We start from the raw sequence: 19327 nt of genomic DNA on the forward strand, positions 1-19327 counted from the left end.
CATATATTGCAACACTATTGACAATGGAACATTTTTTATTGCAAAAATTTAGCTGAATAGTCTCTATGTCATACTAGAAAACTGAGCAATACAAAAATGTCAGTACTGATGAAAATGTGCTTTTTTAGATCAGCCAAATGACGTCAAGCGTAAAAGCATAGTTAACGTTTAAGTCTGCAATAATGCGTCAATGCACAGATGAAAGTAATTACAATCTTATTCAATGTGTTACAGAGCCCATCCTAGATTATATGCACGACTTAAAGAAAATAATTTGTATTATTATTCTTACTTGGATGCATCAACTTCAACAAAGCAAGTTAAATGCTGTTATTAGCATGCTCAATTATGACTAGGGCTGGGATAAACGATTATTTTTTTAAACGATTAATCTAGCGATTATTTTTTCGATGCATCGATTAATCTAACGATGAATTTTTCAGACCGATTCGATTTCGATTATCTCCCCATTAATTGACTACTAACAATTTATACATGTTGATTTACATATCTGAATGAAAAAAACATGAATTCCTTAACATTGCAATATATGTTTATTGCTCTTAAAATTACAAAATAAAATACTGACTAAGAATGCATTACTTTGCACTTGTATAGAGATAGCATTCAATAAAACCTTGAAGCCTTGAAAACACATAGCTTACTGAAACAAGCTTACTGTACACATAGGGCCTAGCTTACTGAAAAAAAGTTCTTCTTTCAGATGAAAATAACAACAACTTGATGTCTAGCATTCAATAAAAAAAGTTCACCCAAAATACTTGTTTAGAGCAATTGAAAGAATACAGTAACCAATGTAAACTTTAGGGCTTTAAGCTAATACAGAGAGTGCTTTTCCAAAAAATAAAAAATAAAAATTAACAGTGGGAGCCAGCAGCCTGTCATGGAGAAAAAAAAAATCTCCGAATGCTCCACGTGAAACTTTGGCGTTCCGCCCTCTTTCTATCGTGCCTAATGATTTTGGCTAATATGCACGAGGGAGGGAGGGAGAGAGAGAGAGAGAGAGAGAGAGAGCAATACAGTGCTCGTGTAGTTTGAAGACTGTGAGTGCGCGAGCGCGCGTGAAACTTGGGTGTTTTTCTCCCTTTTTCTATCGTGTTTAATGATTTTGATTAATATGCACGAGGGAGAGAGAGAGCAAGAAGCACTCGTGTTGTTTGAAGACTGTGAGTGCGCGCGCACAGCCGGGGCTCTCTCTCGTACGCCCCCTTTTAGACGCAGCACAGTCATTCTATTCAACATCACTCACCGATCAAATAAGGCTTTGACAGCCACCAAAAAAAAAGATCAATGCAGAAAAACCGCTGGATTGGTTATATAATGTTGGACAGAATGTTGATCCGGCCATCGCGTATATTCAGCACACATAAGGTAAACGTTTTGCAAACGTTTTTTAGAGTAATAAAAACAGGTCGACGAATCGATGCGCATATTTTGCGTCTACGTATTTTTTGCGTCGACGTCATCGATGACCTCGACGCGTTGTCCCAGCCCTAATTATGACATGTATACATTCAGGAATATATGGAAATTTATTTGGTAACAAAATGGGAAAATATTCCACATACTTGCTAATCGTATGACTCTTCCTGTACAAGATTTCAAGTATGCTTCAAATATTCCTTTTCATATTTCTATGATATGCAAACTTACTACACATATTCATCAGTTTACCTATTGTCTGTTTGCAGCAAGTATCAATATCGAGATAAAGAGGCTGAAGTCAAAATGTTGGTGTCTTGCCAACCCTAGGCAGCACTAGAGATGGGGAGAAGAGTGCATCTAGTCTATAACGGTCTTCAGTACTACCAAGGTGAAAGTGATTCTGCGAAGATTAGACTGCTACAGACTGTCAGTGTAAGAAGTGGCAGGTTTTGGCTAGCCTCAGAAATGCATGTTGAGGAGGCCTTATAGAAACAGGAAGGGGAAGTGAGCGTGTTAACAGGAAGAGCGGTGTCTGAGTGGTGCAAAGTATGACTGGTGTGTCAGAGTTAATCATTAAATTATTCACACTTAATACGATCACCTCCACCCCCTCAGTTAAGCCCCAGCGTCTAACAACACGGAAAAGCTTTGGATAAGATTCTCGAGAATTTGCCACCAAAGCGGTTTAAAAAGAGGTCCACGTCATGCAAAAGGTTTTTATGTGAATGCTCTTATGGTTACAAATGTCTACATTTTCAGCTTGACAATTCTTTGCTAATTTCAGAAAAGTGAAGTAGTATGAAAAATACGAAATGACAATACAGCCTGATACTAGAAGCCACTGTACTACGGGAAGTGAGATTCTAAGATTGACGGAAGTATGAACATTTTTATAAAGTTTACAATCAAGTCAGACTGCTGTGGTTCCTGAGGGACAATGTACAGGACTCATGGGAATGTGTGGGACTTTAGCTCTTTAAATTATGCATCCACTTCAAATCATATTGTAGGGTCATTCTAGCTCAAACGTAAGCCAAAAGTATTTGAAACACATCACATTGGATTCAAAGGTTTAGCAGACCCATTAAATGTTATTTTCATACACAAAAGAAATGTAGAATAGGATTTTCATATATGACATACATTGGCATCTATGTGCTTGAAGGCTGTGCTATGAAAATGAAACAACTATCCTGTTTTGTAGGTTGCATAAAGACAATGAAAAGTGAGGCAGGAGAATACGAAGATGAATAACAAACGACATAGGGATGTTCATTTTAACCGGTTAACGTTAACCAGCAGTTAAGAATTTTGACCGATTAATAATATCAGTTAAACGGTTAAAAAAAATATTTTATATAATATTTGCTGCATATAAAATATAAGGTTTGCTGCATGGTTAAAATAGGCCTATGCATATATATATCTATATGTCTATATATAAATTAAGGCTGTCACTTTTTATTCAATATTCGAATATGCATTCGAACATGACGTGAAATATCTGTAATCGAATTATAAATAAAATATCCAGATTTTAAAATGCCATGTGTAGCGAATTTTTTACAGTCTTATGATTAGACCGTTTGTTTTTTATTTTATTCTTTGCCATCTTATCCAGTAGAGGGCACTGTAGATGTATTGTAGCGTAGGCCCATGACCAAATCACGCGAATAAAAGCTAGTAGCCAGGCACGTCTGTGCGCTCCGAACGTGTGTTCTCCACCGCGGGGAACATTTTTAATAAAAAGAGAGCCGCACTTAATCCAGATCAAGTTGGTGTTTCTTGCAAACAATATTAAGAAATGAATTAGGCTAAGCTGCCTTACTCCTGCTGCTGTTTAAGTTGTCACGTTATTGTTTGTGCCTGTTCTGAATCGTTTTTTTTTCTTTTTTCATTTCTTTCTAATGTTGTGAGATATGCATGGTGGCACTTCATAGAAGTTGATATTTTTAAGTTGATTAAGTAAAATTAAGTAAAAAAATAATAATAATCCAGATAGTGCCGTTTATGACTCACTTTTAATACATTTGTGATTGAATCTCCATTAGGCTACGGTGTTTTTTTGTTGTTGTTTTTTTTAATGCATGGGAGGGGGGGCACGTTGATATGCGAATATATTCGAAAACATTGCATGATATTTGATATCCATTCGAATTAGATTTTTCTCAAAAGTGACAGCCCTAATATAAATATATACATTTATAAATAATAAAAAGGGCTGTGCAAAAAAGAGAAGCAATAGGACAGGTTTTGTTTTGAAAACCTGGCAATCCTGATCTGAACGCACGTGGTGGAGATATACAAATAATTACAGGAGCGCCTTTAATGACTAGATGTGCATGAAAATCGCCTTCGATTTTTTTGCACAGCCCTAATAATAAATAATCAATTTAAACGCGGCAGCAAGATAAATCTTTTATGTGCCAAAAAGAATACACATCACACCTGTTTATCAATTTGCACTGGCTACCAATAGCTGCTCGCATAAAATTCAAGGCATTGATGTTTGCCTACAAAACTACCACTGGCTCTGCACTCATTTACCTAGATTTATTACTTCAGACTTATGTGCCCTCTAGAAGCTTGCGTTCTGCAAGTGAACGTCGCTTGATTGTGCCATCCCAAAGAAGCACAGTCACTTTTACGTACTTTTAAATTAAATGTTCCCTCCTGGTGGAATGACCTCCCCAACTCAATCCGAGCAGCTGAGTCCTTAGCCATCTTCAAGAATCGGCTTAAAACACATCTCTTCCATCTTTATTTGACCGTCTAACATTAACACTCACTATTCTAATTCTATTCTTAAAAAAAAAATCTAACTACCTTTCTAATCTTTTTGTAATCTTTTTCTATTCTAACTGTTTTATTTATTATATTTAAAAGCCCTTGCTACGTGCACCGCGTTAAGCTAACTGAGACTTATTATAGCACTTGTATATCATAGGCTACTTGTTGCACAGTTTTTCGTTCATTTTCTTAATTTATTATTTAAGAAAAAATATATTTCATGTATAGGCCTATTTATTCATTATTTATATATATATTCATTATTTATAATCAACGTTATTGCTTCATTGGACTGGACGTGCTTCATGAGATGTCGTTCAGTGGACCCTTACCTTTCTAACTAAACCGGGATTTACAGCTGTGGATGTGTTTATGACTCGTTATTACGACGAATCTGGTATGTACAGCGTTTTCATTCTTCATGTTTTGATGTGTACTGCTTACACAAATGTAGCAAATACAGTCTTTATAAGCTTTCCATTGAAAAACAGCAATCTGTCGTCAATTCTTGAGGCTTAGATCTTCAAAATGATATATAGTTTGTCAAGATTAAATTTATCCCATTTAATCTATTCGTAAACATTGATACGTGCGAGTTGAGGACGCGGGCGTCGGGGTGCAGGCTAAATGGTTAAACAATGTTACACCTGGAAACTCTTAGCCCCACTTACACTCTTCCTTTTATTGACTGGTCATATTTGCATTACACATTCTTCCTCGGTCTGCTCACATGAGCCCAGTGCTTCTAGGAGAAGCAGAAGAACCACAGGCCTGATACCATCTCAGACCACTTTCATGCTCTACTCATTTGCATCTTTGATATACAACTTGAGCTCCAGTTTAACTCGATGTAACCTCTACTCAAATTCTTTGAAGAGATCAGTTTCACATGATTCGAGGACTGACGAACCATGTTTTGCTGCTTCTGCTTTTGCCTCCCACACTGAGTCAATATGCAGAACATTCCAAAAAACACGAACTAGCTCAGGAAACGTCTAAACAAAGATGGCTTAAGATCTCGGAGCTCTGATTTTATACCTAACGCAATGTTTCGTCAAATGGAAAATGCGGACACCTTATTTTGTCACTGTAGATTATACTTAACACATCTTTTCAACCGCTTACAACTTATGAAGGCAACTTGGTTATCTGACATATTATAAATAAAGATGGTGTCAGAAACTCACCTGGGTTGAGAGTTCTCCTCAAACATTCGCTCTTTGCCGTCTTTGAACAGGCTTATGGTCTGTTTGGTCTTCTTGGTCAAGTTCTCCATGAAAACGCGGAAGTACTCGTTGTCACCCAGTGTTTCCATCTTGCCTTCGTAGCGGGATAGGATAGTGCGGAGATGCTGGTAGGTGTCTGGTAACAGGTCCAGGATGTACGGAGGACTGTTCTTCAAGGCCAACTTGGGGTTCTGGCATAGCCGGACCACCTACAAAACAACAGAGAAAAGCAGCTGATGTTAAATATGGTATCTTTTCAGCAAAAGTGAAAATGGTGGGTTCATGAATAAATAAAGTTTAAAAGAAAAGCTTCATTATTTATTTGAAATGTTTCTATCATACTAGTCTGTACTGCACACTGTTTTGCATTCTTGCTGAATAAAAGTACGTCCTTTCCAAAAATAACAATTTCTTAACAACACACTTACTGACCCTGAAAGGTAGAGTACACAAAAGATTGCATTAGCATAAAGCTAATTTGCTCATAAACTCGTGTTTTATACTATAATGTTGGACTTCCAGATCTCACATTCATTTATAATTCATTTCATTTTTATTATAGATCTTTTCACAATACATGTCGTTTCAAAGAAGTTTTACAGAAAGACTTATAATATGCGTGTCTACAATTGTCTGTTAACAGCAGCCAACAAGCTCTGTACAAAATTCTGATATAAATATTCTGTACAATTCTCCAAAGGCGTATTAATTTGACTATCGATCAAAAAAAAGAGAACTGCAAACTAACCTCATATCCTCTGCGGGTCAACGTTTTGCAAGTTTTCTCTTGCAGTGTGAGGGAAAAATAAGAACTACACTGACAAGGGCTTGAAAACTGTTAACCGAACCATAAATACACACAAAACTTTTAAGGTCACACAGCAGAACATTCCAGAGAGAAGAATCTTAAAGTCCAAAGGATCTTTGTGAGACACAGTTCTGCAATCTACAGCACTATGCTGTCATCTCAATTTCCACAACATTTACAGCTGGTGACTGGGAATGACAGTGTGTACTTTGCAGCTATAGGGATTTAATGCTTGAGATTACGGTTGGGTGGCATGATAAAAATGCTGTTTATAATGGTATTGCATACAATTTTTTTTCTTTTTCTGTCAACTCAATGAGAAATGAATATGCTTAATAACTGTGTCGGTCTACTCTTGCATTAAACACCTAGCATTTAAAAATAGGAGTTTAATAAAATGTAAAACTATAAAGGCTTTATTCTTTTCTATTTTTAATTAATCTGTTTTTACTTTACATCAAAGATTCATCACAATGGAATAAGCCTGACATCAGTGCAAAAATAGCCTGATGCTGTGTAACGTTTGTGTTAAAATGTAGACTCAAAACAGTAAAACTAAATGTTAAAAACATATATTCCTATATCTTAAGATATGAAAACAGGCAAGACAGTCTTTCAGGTTTCTGTGCTAAAATATGCAATGTGTAAAATAATGTTAATCCTCATTAGGAAACAACAAAAACGAAGTACTGCAGTTGTAGGAAAAAAATATGTTTATGTAGAATTGTTTTTTTTTTTATATATAAAAAGCTGTCAAAACTTTACTTTTTTTGGCTGCTACTATGGGCTCAGTGCTGAAAACCTTTTCTACAGATAACCAAATTACAAGAAATAACAGAAAATAATTACAATATAACAAAGACACAAATTAAATAAACAAGGCTTTTCAGGTTTTCAGGTAGATCTAAAATAAATTTTCAGGTAGAGAAATGTAATAAATCAAATGTAAAATAACACTGCATAGTCTTCACTGTATAGATTAAATATAGATTAATCCTTATAAAAGTTTGTCAAAATCAGAGAGATTTTTTTCCTTCAACAGAAGTTTTCTGTAAGTTTATCCCTCAATTGTAAGTCACTTTGGATAAAAGCGTCTGCAAAATGACAATGCAAATGTAAGGCTGCTTTCACTTGAAGAATGAAAGCATGGATCCAAAATACTGATACCGATTTTCTTTCTCAACTATTTACATTAAGACACATACTAGTCAACATTTGAAGTGGCTCAAAACCTTTCCTAAAAGTTGTCCCAAAACCAAAATGTATTCTTGTCTTAGGACAACTTTGATTAACTTGTTTGATCCACTTCAAAACTTAGGCTACTGTAGACCAAGTTTACTAGGATATTCGCCAAGGCGAACATGTTGATGTAATTTGTTCAAGTATTTGTTCATCCATGCACAAAAGAGTGGAAAAGAGCTCAATTAGGTATTAGCGTGCTGTTGATGCATCTGTCTGTATGTGTGCGCGTCACTGCGTGCTGAAAAACTTCTTACAAGTGCTCGACAATCTGTCAACTATCCCAAGCGTCTTTTATGCTCTTATCGTCCCGGCACGCGAGTTTGAACGAGAATGCCCGCGTTGGCGGTAATGCATAGACGGACATTGGGGAAAATGTGTAAAGTATCAAAATAAGGTACCTATTTTTACATGTAGGTACCTCATTTTACATGTGGCATCGATACATAGTATCATTAGACATTTAATTGATGTTTCGATCCATATCGTTTGATCATTACAGATCTATAAAAAAGTACAGTAAAAACAGCCTATTTTACAAAATTGTTTTTGAATATACTTGAAAATTTTATTTATTTCTGTGATGGCAAAGATGAATTTCCAACAGTCATTACTCCAGAAATCATTCTAATATGCTCATTTGCTGTTCAAGAAACATTTATTATCATTTGAAAACAGTTGTGCTGCTTAATACACTTTTTTCTAGATTCTTTGATGAATAGAAAGTTCAAGAGAACAGATTTATTTAAAATAAAAATCTTATGAACAGTTATTACTTTATTAAACAGTTACATGCCAATTGTACAGTGAACTCTTTACACACACACACACACACACACACACACACACACACACACACACACACACACACACACACACAAACACGCACACACATATACATATATACATTTAGATCCTCATTCCATTCAACCCTACTGGAGGCCACAAAGCTGTTAAAATATTCCAAGAAAAAAAACACCACAACTCCATTCCAGACATTAAATCATTATGATTAAGTGCATGGCCTCAAACCACTTCATTAGCCAAACAACTTAATGGCTAGACTCATGGTCCAATAGGCTTTGCTTTAATTCAGACATAGAGGCTCTCTTCGGTCTGGACTTAAGCTACGTATCATCACCTTCTGAACTACTGATTAAGACGTGGGTGGGAAATTTGAGGAAACGGGAAACTGCTCAAATGTCACCACTGTGCTGCGGACGCACGTTCCAGCAATAAGTGTCCGGCGCTGCCTGCAGCTGCTCAGAGTACTTGCAGCCGCTCTTATCTATTTTGTCTTCAGCACAGGACCAGCTGTGATTGGGGGGTGGGGAGAGGTGATGACATCATTGAGGTGGGGGTTGTCACCATCCAGTCTGACTTGTGCTCCAAAGCTTCTGGATCTCATGCACCCCCATCCCCTGACAGTCAAAAGATAAGACTGTGGCGACAGGACGTCCCAAGAATTATCAGCGAATAAGCATACATCTACGTGTTCACGTGCAGACGTGTGTTCATTAGGGCTTCCAGTGATAACCTGAATTCATAATAATAATAATAATAATACGAAAGTGCAGAGAAAAGTCAGCTTGGCTTCAAGCATCAGAAACTATAAAAGGAATTCGATTAAAATAGACATAATTTACAATGCACCAATGCAATAACACACTCAAACAATGCAACAGTGCCATTTACAGTCTTAAATCTGCATTCTTAGTAGGGCTGGATGATTAATCGAAAAGTAATCGAAACCGAAATTCAGAACCTCTAACCGACTTAATTTTCCCATGTCGGTTATTTTTCGATTTTTTAATCCTGTTAATACTTCCCCCTTAAAAGCATACTAGCGCGTGTGTAGCCACATGACTCTGCCCCATCCAGTAAGTGGCATAAAAGCAAAACACGGAGGTGAACGCTGGTTCAACACATACTGATGGTGCACGAGCGGTGAGCCTTGAGTCTTCACTAAACTTTGTCAGTTGTATTTGTTTTATGGTTTGGGTATTCAAGCGATTAGACGGTCGGATGTGTATTATTATTTCGAGCTCCCATGTTCGCGCAGCTGCATTGTGGCAAGAACACTCATATAAACAGCTGTGAAGATCGCACACACAGAGGAACGCAAAAACTAGTTGTCAGCACTGTCCTGTGATTTATTACTAAAGTAGCTTAGATTCTCAAAATTTATTATAGCATACGTTTCTTCTTTTGAAGGAACTATCCTATTTACAACCCACAGCTTCACAATAATATAGAGACAGTATGACTAATTCACACACGCAATCACTCGTACTGGTACTGTGCTAATTTATCTTTATCTGATCTTTATTTATCTCTTACACTGAGCAATAATCTATAAGAAATGTTACGAACATAGATAAAATAACTGCTGATAGTTAGCTATGATGTCAGATCGCGCTTTCAATAGGAAAAAATATCCCACCTTTACTAGTCGATCTCAACCGTCTGGCTGAGGCCAGTCTAAAAAGACGCTCAGGACAGTTGACAGAAAGCGTATCATTTTCACGTGTTATTAAGCCTTGTCACTTGCCAATTTAACCATTCAAAAAACTTTAAAGCATTCAAACACAAGACGCGGAAAAGCTGAACTGAACAGCTGGTTACTTGCGCTGTGCTCGGTGCGCATGCGGAGAGAGAGATAGACGCGTCTCACAGACGACACTGAACCGACCTCTCGTTTGCGGAATTGCTAATGCAACCTTTTCACACCACAGACTGAACACAATTAATCATTGCTTGGTAATTGGCCAACAAAGTATTGACTGTTGTCTGAAGTTTTGTTTGATTGTAATCCATTACATATCTTTCTATCAAAGTTATCTGATATTATCAAGATGAATTTGTTCTGACAGTTTAACTTGGAGTTCTTGTCATATTTATTACCATTTTCTAAACTATAGCAAATAAACTGATAATGTGAGAAATGTTGAAGGTGTCTGAATAAATTTAGGTTTGTCTGTATGTTTAATTTTTACAGTGCTATTTTACATTTAATTATTCGGTTTCTGTACCTGGACACTTACAAACTTGAAAAAACTTAAACACTGTGTAAATAGCACAAACAAATAAACAGAACGAACATACAAATTAAACACTTTCAAACAGGGCCCACTGGTACAACCTTCACCGGGGCCCCGCTAACCCCTGCTACGGCCCTGCTTACAGCACAAACCTTGTCAGTGAACTATGAGTGCAAAAAAACAAAACAGAAACAAAATAATCGTTCATTAATCGTAAACGAGGTAAAATGTTCAATTAATCGAGGTTTTGATTTTAGGCCATAATCGTCCAGCCCTAATTCTTCGTATAAGAACAACCTTATTAAAAGTATGGAAATATACTGTCAACAAAAACTACAATCGACATGTAGTTTAATGATTGCTAAACCTTATAAGGAAACCAACGTGTAGATAATCTGTTTGTAAATATGGTGAACACAACAGACGCATACACGGGGAAAACCCATAGTCAAATACCGAATTCTATATTAGAGTTTTTGACTATGCAATGTTTTTGCATGTTAAAGGTGCTCAAAGCGATGCCGGGAGTCGTAACTTCTTGTTGACATTCAAATTGTTGTCAAACAAAACGGAGGCTAGCTAGACCCTCCCTCCTCCACATCCGTGCACTAACCCCCCAAACCCCACCCCCAAATCTTTCTTGTCGGTTATTGGCTGGAGTTTGTTATGTTTTGTGGTGCGGGTGAGCCCAGTTTGCTTTTCTGAGCCTGTGGTGTCTAGAGAGACCCCGTTTTTTTACAGTGTGTTCAGGGGACAAGAAGCTAGTGGATAGTGAGGAGATGTTTGCTGGATGTGACAAAAAATGTTTTGGCCTAAAAAATGTGTGACATCACTTAGAGCCCCTTTAAGATTCAAAGGGAAGAAGCTAAACTTCTGCTCTTGTGTATTTGGTAAGAGGTTGAATATTTACAGAATTTAACTAAATGGATAGCATGAAAATGTTACCTTTGGATAATAAATAGCAAAATCATGATAAACTTAAAAGTTTAAGTCTCATGAATATAACATTGCAAGTGGAACTTCTCCTAATGTCACATTTCCTGAATCATCGATCGTGATGTTCATTCTAAACAATCATTTAAAGGTTTTATAATCTAAGTCTCAGCAGATTTAACATAAAGTGGAAACGTACAATGTTATGTTGCAAAAACAGGGAGATTCGCTTATGAAGGCAATGTGATATGTCACATGTGCACTAACCAAACTTCCCAGTGTGAAACTAAACAAATAGGAAGTTGCAAAGTTATCAGTCAGCAAGCATTATCTGCTCTTCTCAGTAAAAATGAAATAGTCTTCCTGTGCAACAAGCATTTGAAAACATAAATTAAAAGCCATCTTTAGTATCGAAGCATCAACAGGATAAGTTTAAAATGAGCCCCCTGTGACAGATGCACCGTTTCGCTCATGTATCAGTGTGAAGATCACAGGAAGTGTGAGGTCAGTAACCACAACTTTTTTTCCATGAACTGCAGCTTTAACTTTTGTATTGTGAGGCAGCAAATTCAACAAAAGAAAACCATTCTAGTAGACAGATGTTCGCATAAAAGTTGTAAGTTTTAAAATTTCTCTGTCAGTTGATTAAATTCTTAGTACATTAACATTAACTTAGTACATTAAATAAATGAAAAATATGTTACTTTGAAATGGAACACTTTACTGAAAGCTTATTTACAAATATATATATATATATATATATATATATATATATATATATATATATATATATATATAAACTAACTTATTTCTAAGTTGAATATGCTTTAAGTTTTGTATTGCATTTAATACATTAGGTTTAATACATTTGAAGATAATACCCATTTCAAAAGGCATGAACTGAGAAGAAAAAAAAAGACATTTGTTGCAGCTGCCGTTATCTGTATTGCCAAATTCTGATATTCTGATGTGTAGTTATTTACATCAATAACTTCATAATAGTATAGCAGAGCATTAAGGATACATGATGCTGAGCTGCTTCATTCCAACAAATGTTCAACTTAAAATATTAATAATAAGTGACGTGACCTACAGCCAAGTATGGTGACCCAATATAAGTTACTCTTACATTTACATTATGTAAAAAACGTGTACAACCTGGAGGCGGACGGCATTACAATTCGGCTAAAAGGCTTTTTACTTGCAAAAAAGGTATGAACTATCAATCATAGGGCGGGAGGCATGTAGCACATTGTGTGCAAAGTTTTGATGTTGATAATTTAGAAGTCTTAGAAATGCACATATCAAAGGATACAGTAGGCTTTATACAGTTAATCAGGTGTGAAGAAAGGACTGTGTGCCTAGCAGCTACATCCACACCTGATCACACGATCAACCCTACTAAGATCTGCATTACATCCCAAAACAACTAACTTTTAATAAAGCTGCATATTAAGCTTCATATGACTGGGACACAATAGTTTATATTCCACTTAAAAACATATTCCAAGCACTTAAAGGTAAGAAAAAAAGTGATGACACTTCCTGTTTGTCCAATAATAATAATTATAATAGATAGATAGATAGCTAGATAGATAGCTAGATAGAAACAGAAATAAGAACAGCAAGTAGTTGTTGAAAGAGCAGATCAGTCCACGTCTACGCGGAGAAAATGCAATTTTAACCAACTGACTGACCAGCAACCAGATCAGTAACGTCACACACTGGTTGCTTAACTTTGGGATTTCCAGACTGTTCATTTGAGCATCCTGAATGAGTCACTTTTGAAGAGATATGCCCAAACCATTCCTAGTTGTCTTACCATATAAACAATATTTAACGTTATCAGTTAAAGAAATGCCACAAGCTATTAAGCTAGCACAACTAGCACAGAACCCTGTACCATATTCACGAGTCCTACTGGGCAAGCTTAGGCGTACGAGTACGGAAAAAATGACCTACTGTCTAAAACTAGATATTCTCAGAGTATATGGCCGGCTGAATATAGTTTATTAGCCTGCAAACCATTGACATAATTGCTTCAGCAGAGCTGCCCTGCCATATTGCATTAGGACTCCTCCGTGCAGGCCATCCGGCTAAGCTAACAAGAGACCGAGGCTGCTAGCTACAGCGACTTTCTCTGGTATCTTTCTGTTGTGTTTTGATTAATAGCCACCCACCTTATCCATGAATTTCCAGCATTTCTCCACCGTCTTTTTGTCCACGGCCCCGGGCTGGTGATGGGAGTGGTGGAGATGATGGTGAGGCTGAAAAGCGTCCTTCATCAAGCCAATAAGCCCCCCACCTTTCTTCAGGTTTCCTGCCATATTCGGACTCGGAGTGGTCTTTTCCTAGTCAAAATATCACTGGGCTCGGATACCCCCCGGTGAGGACAGCGCCCGAGTCCGGTTCGGTTCGAGCGAGGGTCCGTCAAGGGGGGGAGAGGCGCTTTATCGATGCAAGACTCCCATTAATTCCCCTGTGCAGGAAACCGCCGTTTCACGCTGTTTTGAATACGCTCGGCTAGCGCGGCGGATCCCGTTAAAAACAACGCGTAAAGTAAGTTTTGATGGGTGCTTGGACGAGGAGGAACAACTGCTTTCACATCGACACCCCGTGCGTGATGTTCCCTGTTCCTGCAGCTCTCTCTCTTTCTCTACGCTTCTGCAGAGCGATGTCCGATTCGTGATCGAATCGTTCATTTGAGTCGGATCCTTTGAATGAATCGGTTAGTTCGGATCTTTTGAATGAATCTGCTTGCAAAACTGGTAAACTAAAATAGTTTGACAGGTAAAATTAAATTAGGATGGTTAATATATGTGCAGATTATATTTAAGATCGAAATCGAATTGAAATGATCTTCCAGTCCCTATCTGGAGAGCTGACTTCCTGACAATTGTTAAGCAACAGCTGAAAACTCATCTCTTTAGTAACTATTTGACTTCATCCTAAAACAAACAAACAAACAAACAAAAAACTTTCTAATTTCTTTTTAATGAATTCTTTCTGTAATTCTCTGTCTGTATATGTACAATTTTTATATATGATTTATATGACCATAATCATTGCTACAATAATCACATGAAATTACAATAAACACAATCAAAACATTAATAATAAACCTATGACTATATATGACTTTGATTTAATTTGCAGTAATATTAATCAATAAACAATACAAAATTACTTGCAAATACAGAATAACAATGTGTTGAACAAAAAATGTGTGTATATATATATATATATATATGTGTGTGTGTGTGTGTGTGTGTGTGTGTGTGTGTGTGTGTGTCTGTGTGTATAAAGAAAATACTTTTTTTTCTAAGAGAAAAAAACAAAAAAATATTGGAAAGTTTAAAAGCCTGTGTGTTAAGGACCACGTGATGACTTATTGGCGAAGTGACGTACAAAAATAGTGGAATCGGTTCTTTGAGGGGACCTGTTCGAAAGAATCGCTGAAATGACTGAAATGAATCGGACCTCCCATCACTACTTTTGCAACGGGAAGTTCAGGTTGAGCAAGTCAAGAGCTCTTGCAAGCAAAAAGCAAGAAGAAAAGCGATCACTCACGTTTATTATAAACACCGCACAGATTGTCTTTCACCATATGAAAATGCAATATTAGAATGCGAAATTATATCATAATGAAATAAGATAAATAAAACAGTTTGGGTAATAAACAGCACCTCGACCTCCCCCTCCCGTGCTTGTGTGATTGCGCTTCCTGTTCCGCCTGTAAGTCCTCGCCCTCTGTCATCTCTCACATTTCTCCGCCTCCGTTTTCGCTCCTCTTGCGAATATACGAATCCTACTATGGTGAAATTCACGACTAATGAATATTGAATAGGTAACGTAACCGGAAAGGTTACCAAGCAACGTAAGCAATGACGTGGTTAATATTCATGAGCTAAGCATTTTCAGAAGTAGCATACTTTCGAGATTAATTATGCAGATTTTTTATTTTGACACATTTCAAGAATTGGTCTAATATTATATGATGCTTGATTCGCTGATAATTTCTTATTATTTCAGTTAATATTTGCTTTACAAATATCCAAAAACGAAATTTTAAGAAAAGTAAATACTTGTGAATGAGAGTTGCCTCTACAGAACTCCGCGTTCTTTACTTAAAAATGAAACAGATTCTCTTTCAAGAATCTAAGCAATTCAGAAATACCTCAAAAAAACTTTATTGTCCATAACACAAAACGACGCGCTTAGCAACTATATACACACTTCCCAGCAACGTGCTGGTACCGTAGTGCAATGCGGATACATAGACCAACTTTAATTGGAATTCTGGAGAGGTGATTGGCTAACGGCTCTCTCTAACCACGCCCACGCTGCCAGGCTGCTCTGTATACACAATACAGACACAATGAACTTTTCCTTCGAAACACGCAGCTCTAGAATCTTTACACCATGCCACCAAAAAAGAAAGGGAAAGGAAACAACAAAAAGGATAAGTCCAAAAAGAGCACAACAGAAAAAGGTTTTTCTATAAACTACAACATTTTATTTTATAACCACAAAATAATGTAGCTGCTTAACAATAGTAGCCCCTATTTTATTGACATGATCAATTTCCATTTTGTTTTATAATCATACAGATGATGGACTTACAGAGAAGTATCGGAGAAGTGCCTTAGACGTGGCTGTTTTAAAGGAACATCTTGGTAAGGAAGATATTAAATTGGCCTGTTTTAGGAGTTGTTGTGTGTTTGCTGGTGTCCAGCTCTATTAAAAAATTAAGAAAGGAACTTCTCTACCAATCTCATCAGCTCTGAGGACAAGTATAACGCGTCAGGCCACAGCAGTGCGAGATGACTTGAGAAGTCAAATCAGAGATCTGGAGCAGGTGCTCAGTCAGGAACGATCAGACATGAAGGACATCACTACAGGTCTGTATGAAGTGTATTTCTTTATTTCAGATCGATTGATAAAGCACACCTGCATGAAACAATGTGTACTTCATATACTCATGTTTTATGATGTATTGTTTTGGAAATATTTGAAAAGTGCATGTAGCAGTCTATAGAACAAAACGTGCTGAGGAATGCTGAATTTTGGCTTTCTCAATGTCTCAAAAAGTTTCACTTAATTAATATCTTGAAGCTTCCTTACAGATCCTAGTGATACTGAAAAATCTTTATTTCTGACATATAGATAACATTATGTTTCACAGACTTCGGTATTTCATAATCTTGCTCAATATTTCTGAGATCACCCAATGGACTTTAGTTTATTTTCTTGAAATGGCATGATTAATTGATCCACAGCATTTAGAAAGAAAGCAGCATTTATTTCAATAAAAATACAGTAAAAACAGTAATATTGTGAAATATTATTACAAAGATAACAATTTTTTTATTTTTATATATTTTAAACTGTAATTAGAATTTTCATCAGACATCACTCCACTCTTCAGTGTCACATCATTGTTCAGAAATATATATATATATATATATATATATATATATACATATATATATATATATGTGTGTGTGTGTGTGTGTGTGTGTATGTGTGTGTGTGTGTATGTGTGTGTATGTATCTAATTAAGCACAAAGTCACAAAGCACAAAGTCACTTTTACGTACTTTTAAATTAAATGTTCCCTCCTGGTGGAATGACCTCCCCAACTCAATCCGAGCAGCTGACCTCAAGAATCGGCTTAAAACACTTCTCTTCCATCTTTATTTGACCGTCTAACATTAACACTCACTATTCTAATTCTATTCTTTAAAAAAATCTAACTACCTTTCTAATCTTTTTATATTCTATTTTCTTTTCATTAATTATGCAATTGTATGTGTGTGTGTGTATGTGTAAAGACCTCTAACACTAGCTTGCTCTATTCTTTTTTTATTCTATCTGTTTTCTTTATTTTTCTTTATATTATATTATTATTTAAAATCCCATGCTAGGTGTACTGTGTTAACCTAACTGAGACTTGTTATAGCACTTATTGCTCTTTTTGTTGTTTTTGATTGCTTCCACTGTCCTCATCTGTAAGTCGCTTTGGATAAAAGCGTCTGCTAAATGAATAAATGTAAATGTAATGTAATTATATAATAATTTGAGAAAGTTTAAGAGAACAGCATTTATTTGAAATGTAAATATTTGAAAACTATACTGTAAATATCTTTATTGTCATTTTTGATTAATTTAATGCTTGCTAAATGAAAGTGTTGGATTCTTCAAAAGTAATTCTAATATGCTGATTTGTTGTTCAAGAAACATTAATACAATAATAATATTTCATATTATAGTCATGATTATAATAATGAAAATTTTGGTGTAAACCCAAAATATAGATTTTTCAGGATTCTCTGATAAATAGAAAGAGCAAAAGAACAAGCTTTTATTTGAAAAATAAATCTATTATAGATTTTTATAAAGGTTAGATTTCATTTCATGTAACACAACATTATAAATGTCATCATATAATAATGTTACTCACCTCTTTATGACTTGTGTAAATGTATATCATTGATTTCCAACACAATATGTATTGTATTATACACAAACTTTTTTTCAGATCTCAACCGCCAGTATAAGTCCATGGAAACAGACCTGCAGACTAAAGTAAACAGGCTTGAAGTGAGTGTAGACTTGCTTGAGACGCAGCTCGGTAAGTCCAGGCATAAACACATTCAAATTCTTGTGCTTATCATAGGCAGTGCACATGCTCTCCAATCACATGCTGATCACAAACAAGGCCTTTCTTTGATTAGCCGAATGTCAGGTTAAACTAAAATGGGAAAGAGAGCAGCGAGAGAAGACAGAAGCAGAAAAAGACACCATCATCTCTGACCTCCAAAGCAAACTGGACAGTATGGAGAGAGAGTGTGAGAAGATCCTGCACGTAAGTAAGAGTCACGGCTCTGTAAGTGATTAAGTGAAATATCAGTGCTGTGTCAAAATATATATTAGATGCTTGAATGAATGACATATTTTATCAGCATTACACAAGGCTTAGCTCAAATTGCTTGGTGAGATTTCAAAGCATGACAGACTAATCTACCTCAACGAAATGAGGTATAATTAATGCTATAATAAAACAAATTAAAATGATAACAAATCTAATTGCCATCCACAAGGTTATCCAATTCAGGATTTACTATTTTAGCATATAGAGACCATCTGCACCTCTAAATGCTTGTGCCAGATGGTGAGGCATGGCCCATTTAATAAGCTACTTTTCATCTTAAATTGAGTATGCTTTTAATAATTTGTGTCTATTGGCCTGATGCAGGGCTGTCTGGACAGTTTGCTCTCTCACCTGGCTGAGACAAGGCTGCAGTGGGAAGAACAGAGCACAGTCATTCATCAGGATGTCAAGGACACGCTCAGAGACTTTGGGTTAAACCCGCTTCACATGTGAGGAGACCTTCAGTTGAGCACTGTGAACAGAACAGGAGCAGGACCAGGACTTCTGACCTTTGACATCTAAGCAATTGCATAATACTGCATAAACCAGGAGTTTTCAAACTCCTATATATAGTACGGGTCAGTACTTTCTTTTAAAGAAATTATTAGGTTTAGTTCACAAGGATGCATTAAATGGATCAAAAGTGATAGTAAAGAGATTTATGTTTCAAAAGAGTTCTGTTTTAAATCAACGCTGTTCTTTTAAACTTTCTATTCATCAGTGAATCCCAAAAAAAAAGTATTAGTGTCCACAAAGAAAATAAATAAGCAGAAACAACGGTTTTAACACTGTTGATATTATTATTATTATTTTTTACATCATATCAGCATATTAGAATGATTTCTGAAGAATCATACCATGGACCACAAAACCAGTCATAAGGGTCAATTTCTTGAAATTGAGAGTTATAC

General features: G+C 36.2%; 2 protein-coding genes across 2 annotated transcripts in view; one reads left to right on the forward strand and one right to left on the reverse strand.

Moving 5' to 3' along the window:
- Positions 1-14170, reverse strand: part of LOC132108017 (E3 ubiquitin-protein ligase CBL-like) — a 39571-nt gene extending 25401 nt beyond the window's left edge. Inside the window, exons 1-2 of the mRNA XM_059514457.1 lie at positions 13664-14170; positions 5424-5671 (exon numbers count right to left, since the gene is read on the reverse strand). Coding sequence (XP_059370440.1) covers positions 5424-5671; positions 13664-13810 — 395 coding nt within the window. The 5' untranslated portion in view covers positions 13811-14170. The remainder of the gene's footprint in view (positions 1-5423; positions 5672-13663) is intronic.
- Positions 14171-15722: 1552 nt separating this feature from the next.
- ccdc153 (coiled-coil domain containing 153) lies at positions 15723-19139 on the forward strand. Its single transcript, XM_059514458.1, has 6 exons — positions 15723-15975; positions 16094-16159; positions 16265-16384; positions 18024-18116; positions 18220-18350; positions 18741-19139. The coding sequence occupies exons 1-6, from the start codon at positions 15906-15908 to the stop codon at positions 18867-18869; spliced, it is 609 nt and encodes a 202-aa protein (XP_059370441.1). The 5' UTR covers positions 15723-15905; the 3' UTR covers positions 18870-19139.
- Positions 19140-19327: the final 188 nt, after the last annotated feature.

Source organism: Carassius carassius, chromosome 28 (genome assembly GCF_963082965.1).
Source record: "Carassius carassius chromosome 28, fCarCar2.1, whole genome shotgun sequence".
NCBI lineage: Eukaryota > Metazoa > Chordata > Actinopteri > Cypriniformes > Cyprinidae > Carassius > Carassius carassius.